Raw genomic sequence first — 14,122 nt, 5'->3', positions numbered from 1 at the left:
TCCTTACCTCGAGGTGCGTTTGGACGCGCTCAGCACAAGATAAAAAGAATGTAAAATACAAGGATTTTTTTTTTTCTAAAAAAAAAAAGGTTCACCGACAGGGGAGGAGGAGACAAAAGTACTGTTGTTCCGCGTAAGGATCTACACGTGAGTTTTTGTAACGTTGCAGTCAAAAGGTCAAACCCCACGAAGGAAAAGCGAAGTGGACAAGTCACGGCGGGACCCACTTCCATCGAATTTAAGTCAAGAGAATAAAAAAGAAAAGTGAAACAAAGATCAACTGCCAGCTGGACATTTAGATTACAGTAAGACCGTAAAAACTTACATAGATATATATTTATATATATATATATATATATATTACAAGAGATAAGCTCCATAATTAGTCAACATGTACGCCGTTTGGTCAACGCGAGATCTCTGCCCTCGGTGAGTGGCCTAACTGCTCCATCTCCCAACTGAGCTGGGGTGCGACGCCGTCGTGCATCGGCACGTATTCCTGCGTGTTATCCACCAATTGAACCAAAGACATAAACTTTCTAATATAAAAAATGAGTCTCAAAAGCTTGCATCCACAAAAGAGTAGTTTAAGAACCTATATTTTCAATTGTGATCTAAAAAATCCACTCGCCTCATTTTTCTCACATAAAAGAAAGGTAAGAGTTAAAGCAGGAGTTTTACCTACGCAGAAGTGGTTAAATAAGATATGAACTAGGAAACAATATTGTTTTTCTTTCATCAAAAAGTTGGCAAGCTTCATTACGTTTCATTTCAAAAGTATTAAGTAAAAATATGGGAAATAAAATATAAATTTAAAATATTGCAGTGGTGGAGAATACGTTGTAGAAGAAAGAGATAAATGAACAAAAAAAAATCATTAACCAGATCTGAATACATGGTGAAGGATATTTTAGCTAATGCTAGGACCAATGTGGATGGGAAAAATTTTGTGTAAAGAGAGTAACCAAATACCTCAAGCTTGCACAATAACTCATGGGCAGTTGGGGCAGAGATGATGATATGGCGGGCTGCAGGTGTAATAAATCCTTCATCTACAGCTTTGTCGATGAATGATAGCAGATAATTGTAGTAGCCATCAACGTTCAACAAACCTACCTGCCCAAAACACACGTCCACGCATGTGTATATATATATGTGTATTAAAATCATATACTTGTAGCTATAGGGGAATTAATATTGTCCATGCGACAAAAGCAAGAGCTTGGTTAAGAAAAATTGGGGGCAAAATACTATTCAAATCTTAAAGCAATGTTACCTCAAAGAAAAAAACAAAGAACTAAAAAATTATCTCAAAAGACAAAGCTTAAATTAATGGTCTTTGGGTGGTGAAAAGGATAAGAAATATAAACAGCTAAGGGGTTTTTACCGGCTTGCCATGGATTCCTAGCTGAGCCCAGGTTATCACTTCAAGGAGTTCTTCCAGGGTTCCGTACCCACCTAATCAAAACAAAATAAAATGCAGTCAAAGTTAAAATAATGGGCGTACGAGTCACAGATATAGCTGCTAGAGTTTTTTTTTGGAAAAAAAATCTCAAACACCATATTTAGAGCCTTGGAAAAGGTCTCAACATCGACCAGGTTGCAGGAATCATCCGATGGACATAGTTTTGAGCTCTAAGATAGGTTTTGGATACTGTCATAAGTCTGAAAGATTGAGCTATCTAAAGAACTTTGCCAGAAGTAAACTTTAAATCAAGCAGACTATCATCCTAAATTATACAAGCTAAACAAGTTAATGCAGATCCAAAATTTGCTGATGGTATGTACGACCAAGCTCGGTCATTGGCTCCTCACCGGGTAGGGCGATGAATGCGTCGGCCTGGCGAGCCATCTCGGCCTTCCGTTGGTGCATGCCTGAGACTGCTCTCACTTCTCCTACAGTCTCTCCTGTTATCTGGATTAGGCAAATCTATTTAGTCGCTCTAGAGAATTGTGTAGGAGTGCTGAATTATTTAGTAGTTTCTTCTCTTTGAATTACTTGATAATTGAATGCTATGGCAGATAAAAGCTATACTTGGAGAGGGAAAAACTTCACCAGAATGCCGGTGGACGTGCAAAAAATAAGTAAATAAACTCAAAGAATACAAGAATAAAGAAGTAAAAAATGTAACATACCTCTCTAGGCATGAGAGTTTTGGGAATCACCCTGCAAGACACCCAAGATACACACCATTAGCTATTGTTTGATTCTTAGAGGAGGGTGGGGGAGGGAGAAGAAGAGAGAGAGAGAGAGAGAGAGAGAGAGACCCCAGGACATGGCGGCCACCATCGTGGACTGCTTGGGAGACGAGGCCCATGAGACCAACACTCCCCCCACCATAAACCAAGTCTATGTTCCTCTCCACCTGTAAACAGAGCATCATCTTTTAATCAGAGCAGAAAACAGAGCACGATCTTGTGTTAGTTTTTACAACCAAATCCACTTCCAAGAAAAAAGGGTGCAGTCCTCCACTTGGGCTTTGTTCCAAAAGACCCTCTCAGCTCCCATTTGGTGATGTAGTCCTCTAATTTGGCCAATTGACCACCTTTCTATCCTCCTTCAAAGAGGGACATGGGGTTATAGGCTCCTAGTAGAGCAGCTTAACAATATTAATCTCGCAAGTGGTGTCAGTTTTAAAGTACAATTACAAGAAGAAGGAGAAGGAGAAGAAGGAGAAGGAGAAGGAGAAGGAGGATAAAAGACTAACCAGTTCATGGCCTAGCTGGATGGCAGCAAACTGATAGCTGAGCTTCTTTCCGCGGCTGCTGCCACAGAAGACACACACCCTTCCGAACCTAGAGGGCCTCCTGGATTGTGGCTGGGTTTCCATGAAGTGAATCAATGAAGGAGAGATCAAAGATCTGGAATCCAGGACCTCTCCGTTCCTATCCTATAAGGTCGCAGGAAGCTGTACGTCCTCCTTCCCTTCAGCTTCTCTTACATGAAGTTTAAGGGAGCCAAAGTCCGGAGAGGGGAAGATAGGCTTAGTTGAGGGGCCTTTTAAACCCATCGACTGCTTGGAAAAATTAACGTGTAATTTGGAGTTTCGACTACTTCTTTTACGAAAGGGCAACAAATAATAATAATAATAATAATAATGTGTTATAAGGTGGGCTTATTATATGGTGTATGAGGTACCAAGAATTGTTCGGTGAAGGTTAAAGATTCCGCAGGAACATTCAACAATGACTTTTGATAAGCTCACAGAGAATATCTACGGACACATCCGGCTGGACCAATCAAAACCCATCTCTTTGCTTCACCGTTTCCTTCCGGTTCGCTACATTCTATTTTCAATTGATATGCTTTTTTTTTTTTTTTTTTTTTTTAACTAAAGCGGATATATCATACACATCGAATACAAATATACTTGAAAAAGTCAAAAAAATAACAAGTTTCGAAGTGCACCGGATCATCTCCTCTCTTCTAGCTACATGATCTTTTTAGAATGATTAGCCACATATGAGGCTACCCAACAGGTCGTGTGCTTATTAAGTCATAACTTAATTGATAGTGTTGGCGGATAATTACGTAGACCATGCATTATCTGAATTAGCAAGTTTAAGGAGTTTCCTTTTCTTTTGTTTTTTCTGATATCAAAAGTAAATTAAGAACACATTTTTTTGTATCCATTTCATTGCGTTTATTATAACATAAAACTGTTGAACTTACATTATGCTATTGGCAGGTAATAGATTTCAAGTAATATCAAAGGTATGACAGTATCGTAGATATTGATGTACAGATAGTGTTAATATTGTAGAGAAATTAATGTAAAAACACAAAATTAGTGATCATGTTACAAAATAGTTATCATGCTCAATGACATCATAAAGTCATCATAATAGTGTTAATATTGTGATCATGTTAAACAGCGTCAATATTGCAGAAAAGTTATAATGTCAAAGTGCATAAACAGCTCCTAGCACATAAAAAAAAGCGCATAATCAAAGATCACGTTAAGCAATAGTTATCATGCTCGATGACATCATAAAGTCATCATAATAGATATGCAATAGCATGCTCATTTTCTTATATGTAACGCAAACAACTTGGTGATTATATATTCCTGCTTGAGACCATGGCTCTTGCGAAGCCTTTGGTCGGCCGAATATTCTCTCTCATCATTTTTTTTAAACAATATTCTTTCATTCAACATGAATTAAATAAGTCGTGAGCATAAACATTCTTCGTTCAATAATATTGTTTTCCATTATTCTCGCATGAATTTTTTGTTGGAAGAATATACTTAGAAATTGCTATGTTGCTATTTTTATTATATTAATAGTATTATAAAAGAAACAAACTACTAAAGGAAAAAAAAAGCAGAAGATTGAAAAGATTTTGCTTGGTTCGAGGTTTGTGAAGTACACTACTCTAAAAATATAATTCGCCCCTTACATTTGCGTGTGCGGCGATCTCGTTCCTAAGGTATAACAATTTGGCTCAGCCCAATTCTCCTCTAATGAGCATGATTACTGGGAGGCTTAACCAGAAAGATTCCTTCAATTCCTAGAAAAGAAAAAAAAATGGAAGAAGAAAGATGGAAAAGAAGAGAGCACACTATGGAAGCAGAGTCTTTGCCTCATAAACAATCACAAAGCAAAGAAAAGTGTGGCATGTTTGGATATATCCAAAAGAGTCTATTTATGGACTCTATTCGGATGACCAAGGAGACGCGATGGTTTCGAAGATATGTGATGTTTCGGAATACCATATCTTTTTGGAACCTAATGTTCTCTTTCAAAAAATTGTAACTCTTCAAAAAGAGGCGTCTAACAGAAATAAATCTTAAACTAAAATTTAGAGGATAAGATTATTTTTTTCTATAAAAAATAAAATATTTCAAATTAAAACTCCAACAACCCTCTACAAAGATTTAAATTTTTGAAAGTTATAAAATAGAATATTTGAACAACTTATAGTGTGTAATGGGTGAGATATTCTATAGACTTGAACCTCACTTAGTATTGATTTATCTATCTAAAAGAACTATAGTAGATTAATTCTTGAACTGGATCCTTTGATTTAGATTTCTATTAAAAGATCTTAATGCGGTCAACACTATTAATAGATCTTGCGCTTAGTATCTTGAGTTTTTATGAGAATATGTTAAGGTTAGGCCAAACCCATAGTCGCTACCTATACAGTAATTTTCACATAAGTAAGTCCTCTAAGGATACTTCTAACCTAATACCATACAGATTTTCTATCTTGGATTCATTAAGAGTATAACTGAATCTTTTCAATTTATTTTGTCACTGATATGACACGATCACTCAATCAGCTTACCATATTGAACTTCTTTTATGGGACTTCAATCACAGATATTGGGAATCCACTATTTGTGACCAAGTAATGGGCTCCTTAGCCTATTTAGTGAAAATGTACACATCATACAAAGAATTAGAAAGGACCCTAAGGATTAATTTCTTCAGGAATTTTTGAATGAGGGCTAGAGGATCCAAAATCTTAAGGACTAGGAGTAGATGAAGTTGAGAAGTAGATCCAGAAGATGGTGTAGGATCTAGGAACTTTACGGCAGAAATTAAATCTAAAGTGATAAGCCAATATTTTACTTAGTTTTGCCGCCTTTTGAAAAAAAGGATGCACTAAACTTTTTGGAATTAATTGCACTATGGCATCAAAAGAAGCCATCTATAAAGTTTTGGTTGTTTAATTAGTTCTGCAAATATAAGTTTCAAGAGGTTTAGCCTTATATTTTTGAATAGTTAATTAATGACTTTTGATAATACAATGCTAGATTTTGAAACAAATGTAATAAAGAGCGATAATAATAACAAAATTGAATAATTATGCTAAGATTATGACAAATAAAGTAACTTTGTAATTTCTGCATATTTTTTAGAATAGTAGCAATAGGTATTTTGAAAACAACTAATTATATGCATTACCTTAAGCAACAATAATTTCTGCACAAATTTCGAAGATGCAGAAAAATTTCTGCATAGATTTTGAAGATGTAGAAAAATATCTGCACTGATTTATGATGCTGAAAATTTCTGCACTGATGTTAAAATTGCAGAACATTTCTACACAAAAAATTAAAGCTTGCAGAAAACAGTTTGCATAAAATTTAAAGCTGTAAAAAAATTCTGCACAAATTTTAAAATTTTAATAACTATTTGCACAGATTTTTAAATCAGCAGATTTTTTTTTTGTACAGACTTTAAAGCTGCAGAAAAATTTTACAAAGAATTTAAATCTACAAAAAAAATTCTGTACCATTTTTAAAGATGCAGAAAATTCTGCTTGTGCTATTTTCAAAGCAATACGAATTTTTAAAATACTGAGTTTTGTAGAGAAAACAACCTCTCTATGATAAAGATAAAAACTTTTTTTAAATTTAATTCTAAGCAACCAGTGCAACCTTTAGTTTTGTCAAGATCACGTTCTTAGGCTGTTGAAAGAATATACCTAGAAATTGCTATGTTGTTGTTTTTAAGATATTAGAATAATATTATAAAAGAAACAAACTACTAAAATTAAAAAAAAAAGCAGAAAATTTAAATGATTTTGCTTAGAACATGGCATGTGAGGTACAGTGCCCTAAGAACATGATTTGCCTTCTAATTGCAAGTGTGCAGTGATCTCGTTCTTAAGATATAACGACCCAACTTAGCCCGATCCTCCTCTAACAAGCATAATTACTGGGAGGCTTAGAAAAGAAAGAAAAAATAGAAAAAAAATATGAAAAAGAAGAGAGCATGCTGTGAAAGTAGAGTTTCGATTTCAGAAACAATCTTAGAGCAAAGAAAAGTACGTCGCGGTCGGATATATCCAGAGAAGCCTATTCATTACCCTATCCAGATGACATTTTGAAAATACTATATTTTTTTGGAAATTGACATTTTCTTCTGAAAAGTCATAATTCTTCAAAAGAAGTTGAAAAGATATTTTAAAATATTTGAATCGACTAAAATTTAAAAAATAAGATTTAATTTTTAAAAAATAATAATTTTTGAATTAAATCTTCTACATTTTCAACAATAGACAGCTTTGTTTTTTCTCCGTTCACCGGGTTTGCTTTTGGTAATGCTCTGTCCAAAATCAATGCAAATATTCCCGAGTAGCTGCAAAACTTTCGGCGGACAAGCGTTTGCGACGACAACAACGTTCAACCCGAGCGGGCGATTCCTTTTCCGATACTTTCGACCTTTCCCACCCCCATACAAAGCTGGAGGATGCTTTGAAATCCGGACAAAAATGTCACGTTTCTGCATGGCCTTTTCTCGCCTCGCGAGTTCTAAATATATTTCTCCTCTTCGGGTCACTGCGTTGGGGGGGTCGCAAGTGGGCCCGCACCCAAAGGCAAAGGCCCGGGTTGGTACGGATCGCAGCCTTGGCTGTGGGGGAGCAACCGGGCACATCAAATAAGTTGTCCCTTCGGACCGCTGTAACAGTCCTGCATTCCTGCTTTTGGTAAAGCCGAAGGAAAGATAAGTGGATGCTTTTTTTACTTGCTTTGGTAGGAAAAGCCTCAGAGAGGACACATGCCATCATGTTCCTTCTGCAGACATTTCTCTGCCCGCCATTCATTCCCCCACTTTTTTCTTGTGTCAAACTGCTCTCAACTCGTGCTGCCACAAAATAGCAGTGCTTTTTTTTTTTTTGTTAGAATGTTTTTAATAGCACCGTTTAATGATCATTTTTGGACTCATTGATGAAACTTTATACCTCACAAGCATGATTAATTCGACACATCTATTATAGTGCACGTAGTTTAAAGTCATGCATCAACCCAGTCACCTTGTCATACGTCAAATTAAGTGCAAAATTATGTGCACTCTTCCTCTTTTTTTTTTTTTTTTTTGGTACAATGACAGCTTACATCCGACAGGTATAAATATGGACAATAAGATCAGAAAATAAAAGGCTCAAAGAGGACACATGCCATCATGTTCCTTCTGCAGGCATTTCTCTGCCCGCCATTCATTTCCCCACTTTTTTCTTGTGTCAAATTGCTCTCAACTTGTGCTACCACAATATAGCTGTGCTTTTTTTTTGATTTTTTGGTATAATGTAAAATAGCACTGTTTAATGATCAATTTTGGACTCATTGATGAAACTTTATACCTCACAAACATAATTAATTCAAGACATCTATTATAGTGCACGTATTTTAAAGTCACGCATCAAACCTATTACCTTGTCATCTGTCCGATTAAGTGCAAAATTATGTGCACTTTTTTTTTTAAGTACAACGGCGGCTCACATCTGATGGGTATGAATGTGATCAATAAGATTAGAAATCAAAAGGCTACAAAAAAGCTCCGGCACAGACTCATAGTCCACTCAAGTGAAACCCTCTGAGTGATCAACAGCAAAAGAGGCAACTAAGTCAGTAGCACTGTTTGTCTTCCGGTAAACATGTGTGGCCAGGTAGGAGTCACACTTCTCCAATAAAATTATGTGCACTCTTTAGATATAAAATTTTCCATACCTTAAGGCAGATAGCATGAACATGTGAAGATTGCAAGGGGATCGATGTTAATTTGAAGCGTGCCCAAGTCTGGTTCATGGGTAGGGAATAGAGTCTAAACTGATGCACCTAATACGATCGATTAAGTGTAGACTTGGTAGGTTTCAACATGGGTTGACCAAACAAACCTCAAGCAACATGAGCCGTAATGAAATTAACCAAACCAATGTCGATGCTAAATGATTTTAGATCGATTTAGGTTAGATTTGGATGTGGCTGAATCCCAACAACCTGTTTCCATCATTGGACCCAATTTGAATCATTTAATAATTAGGTTGGTCCACTTCAAAACTTCAGACTTTCATGCCCCAGTTTACTGAGGTAAATATTCTTTACAAAAAAATTATGGGTGAAGGCCCACACCTGAATCTTTTCCTTCAAACAAGAGATCAAAGGAACCAGAAGAAGAAGAATTTTAGCAAAAAAAAAGAACCAGAAGAAAGGTCCACCAATTACAGGGTGAGAAAGTTACCCATCTATGTGGCTCTAGTATGCACTGACTGCAATTCTTTCTTATTCCTTTGTTCGTCAAGGATGCAGTGAGTCCATTCTTAAGTATTTTAATTGTTTCTAATGGAGGACCCAGGAATCTTTGTTCTGTGCCCTAAGATGCAGCAATGCATGCCCTTTATGATATCATTAGCTGCCTTTTAAGTCCACTATCAAGATTAGAGGCTTTTAACCTTTCACATCAATGAGGACTCTAGATGTCTCTTCTTTCTTTGTTTTTTTAATTAATCTTCTATTACTTCAGTTGTAGCCTCAGACATAGCCTATTTCACCAGACATTTGTGAGTCCTCGTGGAGGGAGAGGATTAGTGAGACATGACTAGAATCACTTTTAGAATTTGGGACATGACATCGAATCCCGTGAGTGCGCGAGCGAAAGATACCAACCTCAAATCTTTGAGTATATAAGGATATGTTTAGCATTACTTTTTTTTTTAACTTAAAAAATATAAAATATATAAAAACAAATTTTTTTATTTTTATTTTATTTTATTTTTGAAATTTTTTTATTTTTAGAAAAAAAATAAAAGTAATAAATTATTAGTTTTATAAAAAAATTATATCTTTCATTATTACCAACATCATCATCATGGTAACCATATCAGTATCATCATCATTCTCTCTACAATTACTATCCTTGCAACAACTACTACCATTATCTTTTCTACCACCACCACCACCATCATCATCATTTCCACCATCACAATCATTGTGGCTGACGCTACTGTCATCTCAACCATCGCTGTAACAATTCAAGACCTCATTCAAAAAAAATTAGTCAGAATGTATTATTTGTATTTCTTGATCCTGCATAAGTATCCAAGATCTATCCAGCGAATAATCGATGTGAGACTAAACACAAATCCGTACGAATTCTCACAATCACCACCATCCTATCCACCTCTGCTATATCGTTGTTGCTGCTATAACCTCTGTTGCATCACCACCACCATCATCACTACTACCACATTCCAAGTGCCATAGCTACAAGGCTTATCTATTAAAGGTTCTTGACCAAATCGAACTTCTGGTTGTGCTTCAAATCTTCATGCATTATAAACTCTTCAGTTGCCTTTGGATTATTTCTTTTGATGCCATAGTGATAAATACGAAATATCGGCATTCAGAAGTGCAAATGGAATGCAGGGAGTGAGAAACCTCGTAGGTAGAAGAATTGAAGGCTCTTGTTGAATTTGTAGCTCTATATCTTGCCCGTTTAGTTGCCAAGTTATTATCCTAATAGATTTTATAGGACAAATTTTTGGATTATACGAATGTCTAATTGGAAATTGGAGATATTTGATTTCGGAATATTCTCTGTCCCTATCGACACGTGTAACGGGCCTACCTTCTCAAGGAATCTAAAGGGGTGGTGTGCCTTTTGGGGATAAGATCCCATCAAAGGTACTCGGAATTATTGGTGTGTCTTCGTGTAACCTGTTCATGCCCAAGAGTCAAACAACTGAACCCAGAAGGTAGTCCGGCGTCCCCACCCGGAAACACCTTTACCCCCCATTACAATGGGCGACAGCTTGTATGAACCCCCACCAACCTTCTCCAGTGGATTAGTTCGTCATCCAGGACACCAAATAGCAAATTACTTTCAGAGAGTGGATAGATATAGTGATGGTCATTCTCTTATCCGTAACACTCATAGGTTGACTCGGAAGCTGAGTGACTTTCAGGCTTTACACGTATTTCGGAAGGCGAACAGCGCAGCAGACTGGGTTGCCTTATTTGTTGCCCGGCACTCCGGAAAAATTATATGGACATCTGTATGTGAGATACCTTCTACTGTGTACTCTTTACTTTCTTCTGATATGGCTGGATATACTCACATTAGAGATATATGAAATGTCATTTTTACCAAAAAAACAGCAAATTACACCGCGGAGTCCCCAAAGTTTAGTTACTCAACCAGTCTCATACCAAAGTCCATGTATTACGTAAATGCTTTCTTCTTGCAAAAAAAAAAAAATATGCATACATTATTTTCAAACAAAGTGAAGTGATTTGAAGAAATTTATATTTTTCATTGAGGAGGAAATGGACATTACAACGGATATGGTCTTCAACATAGGTTACACTTGCCGCAATAATAGAAGGATAGTGCCCTAGCGGTTGCATGCATTTTAGATTTGATTATTGGTGTTCGCATCTCAACTAATCCGAATCATTATGTGCTCATAGGTACGAGACTAGTAGGACATTTTTCATGATCTTTATCTGTTTAAATTTATTAATTTAGAAGATAAATTTTGTTGCAACGGTAAAATTGCTTTATTGTAACTTCGAGGTCATAAGTACGAAACAGAACTGCCACTTAAATTTAATAACTTAAAGTTGAATGTCCTCGGTATCTTCGAGCAAAAGGGGGTGACATGTTCTTGGTGCAATGTTATTCTTGTCTATTCGCACCTCTGGTGAAACATGCTTTTAGTTCTTCAGATAAAAATGTCATTGCTTTGGCTTCAAGTTTTTGCAATGGGATGCAAGTTTCATACAGAGGATATAGAAGTTGGTGAAATAGACCACCAGCTCATTTCCTCTTCCTTTTGCCTTTGTTCTTGCTATCCTTCTCGAAGGAGTTGGTAGTGTATTAAAAGTGGGACATTGGGGCATATATGTCGACCAACAAATGGGGACACATTCCCATCAATGGACAAGATCGCACCACGCGACGCGAATATTTCTCGTTAAATTTATTGTGAGGGATGGAGACACTAGCAATCAGATAGACTTCTTGCCTGTCACGAGTTTCATGAATTCCAATCTCTCTTTTCTACTTCCTCTCTTCTTCTTCGCTTGTACTGCTCCCACTTCGTTCCCTCAATGAAATGAGAAGTGGCAATGTTCTCCCAGAAAAGAAGAATGCTTATAGTTCTTTTCATAATTTTTATCCGTTTAAATTTGATAACTTCACACATAACAGCGGCTCACATACGACGGATGTGGGTCCAGCCAACAAAATCAGAAAAAAAAAGAGATGACACAAATGATCATACACAGATGTGTGGTTCTCCCAAATAAAACCTCCAGAGTGGTGAGCTACGAAGGAGGCAACCCAGTCAGTAGTACTGTTCGCCTCTTTATAGACATGTGTGGTTTAATAGGAACTACACTCATTTAAGAGTCTGCAGAGTTGAGTTCTTTTTAGAGCAAAGCCATGAGGCCATGCTTGTTTCAGGAATAAAACTGCAAAGGTGATCTATCTCATTCTTTTTGGTGCCTCACTACGTCCAATACTTAGTTATGTAGGCATCGTATATACTGTGTATATCTACATGTATATCATATGAACCTTGGACTTGGTTAAAAAAAAGGGAACAAGGTTTTTACATTGATCTGGAAAGTCTTTTTAGGTACATAAATACTTTTTTTTTCTGTGTAAATAATATATACAACTTCCCAAGATTTTATAATATTCTTGTTGAAGAGAAGTTACCAAATTCTTTCTTGGTGAGATGCACATAACTACTTCTTGATGGGACTTGATCCAGCTGACACCATTTATGCTACTATATTAACTTCAATTGCCCCTATTTAGGAACTCCTAAGTCTATGATAACTAGAGGTAGAAGACATAGTGACCTATTGTCTAGCTGGAATGGTCTTCATTCATCAACTCAGACTTGGAATCATTGGATGAATAGTTCATGTCTCTGCAGAGCAAGCTCGACTCCCTGATCACTGACATGTCGATTAATTGGTATGGATGCTTGATGGCCCTAGACTCTAGTCACAAGTCAAATTATCTAATAAAATGAAACCATCTTAGTGAAGGTTGCCTTTAAGACAGAAGCCAATCATATGCAACAGCCATACCTTTATCTTGACCTTGTTGCACACTATTTTTGTCATTTTTTTTAATGAAAGAAAAAGGAGGCCTAAACTTTATTTTTGCCATTTTTTTCTATTTCTTCGATTTTTTTTTTTTGTAGAGATTCCAGTTGAGTGGATTGATTTTTTTTTCCTCTCTCTATCATCATATGGATGTTACAAAAGAGTAATACCTTGTCATTCTTTTCAGTCAGTATTAGAAAATAAAATTAACAAATATCTTTAGCTTCTCCGAAACTTCTGAACATATCTTTAGCAGCAGCTGTGTCGTTGGAAAAAAAAAAGCTATGCATGGATTACGTTCAGCAATATCAATACGGATTTTTATGTGAATATTTTCCTGCATGATTCTCTCCTGAACCATGTCATGTAAGATTGCTGAAAAATTTCCTTCCCTCGTCTCACAAGTCCAAAATCTTGATCCCTGCTTGCTTTGCAAGATGTACTGGGCTGGAGCATGGGGAAAGGTGGTTGCTTATTTACACAGTAAGTGTTTTGCATCAAACCTTTAGACCAGCCTCCATGTTGAGCTCCCTCATACATCCAGCAGGAGACTAGATTGAGCCCAATACGTTATAGCCGGCCCAACTAGTACTAGACTAGCCCAATTCTAATATAAGAGCCCATGGTCTCGGTGTTTGCAGTTCATGTCAATCGGACATAAATTTCATGAAGAACCGTCCGATAAGAAATCTAAGTGCACTACCGTTAGGCACAAATATAAAAATTAAAGAATTTTATTTTTTTTAAGAATTCTACTTTCATCAGGACTAAAATTTCATGAGGACTTCAGTTATTAAGATTTTGAGTCTATAAATATTCATTAATTTGTGATTCAGAACTCAAGTTCTGCATCATTAAGATTTGAGAGCATTGAATTCTCTCCTTCTTCTCCTTCCTCTTTCTTCGTCTTCCATCCTATGTCACTATCCATGTATAAATGATGCACCATGCTCCAGAAGTTGACATAAGAATTCATATGACTAGCCGTGAAAAATCTTTAAGAGATATAAACCCCAATTCTTTGCGGGAATTTGGGGGATGTCTCCCATTTTAGGAGATATCTTTCTTATTTTTAGGGATACCTCTGCTTATTTCTCAATCAAACATCATCTTATATGGAGAAGAGGGATTTTGATGCATCTTTAAATTCTTCTAAATTTCAGCCAACATTCTATTTACAGGAAACCGGATAAAAAAACTAATCAATTAAATTAGAAGATTGATTTGAAAAGCTGATAATCTAAAATTTATAGTACATGATCATA

General features: G+C 36.3%; 1 protein-coding gene across 2 annotated transcripts; it reads right to left on the bottom strand.

Annotated features, from left to right (window-relative positions):
* Nucleotides 1-265: 265 nt before the first annotated feature.
* On the bottom strand, nucleotides 266-3,065 carry LOC103719879 (cytokinin riboside 5'-monophosphate phosphoribohydrolase LOG1-like). Of its 2 annotated transcripts, none has more exons than XM_039117332.1 (7): nucleotides 2,709-3,065; nucleotides 2,269-2,588; nucleotides 2,137-2,167; nucleotides 1,816-1,915; nucleotides 1,388-1,458; nucleotides 973-1,116; nucleotides 266-499 (listed from the first exon to the last, which is right to left on the bottom strand). In XM_039117332.1, exons 2-7 carry the CDS (start codon nucleotides 2,382-2,384, stop codon nucleotides 407-409), a joined length of 555 nt encoding a protein of 184 aa, XP_038973260.1. In that variant the 5' UTR covers nucleotides 2,385-2,588; nucleotides 2,709-3,065; the 3' UTR covers nucleotides 266-406. The 2 variants fall into 2 exon arrangements, with proteins under 2 accessions (XP_038973260.1, XP_008807568.2); XM_008809346.4 differs by having other exon boundaries at nucleotides 2,269-2,366; nucleotides 2,709-3,003.
* Between the last annotated feature and the right edge of the window lie 11,057 nt (nucleotides 3,066-14,122).

Source organism: Phoenix dactylifera, chromosome 2 (assembly GCF_009389715.1).
Source record: "Phoenix dactylifera cultivar Barhee BC4 chromosome 2, palm_55x_up_171113_PBpolish2nd_filt_p, whole genome shotgun sequence".
In the NCBI taxonomy this organism is placed as follows: Eukaryota; Viridiplantae; Streptophyta; class Magnoliopsida; order Arecales; family Arecaceae; genus Phoenix; species Phoenix dactylifera.
The sequence above is the reverse complement of the archived record's forward strand: the minus strand, read 5'-3'. Positions and strand labels throughout refer to the sequence as shown.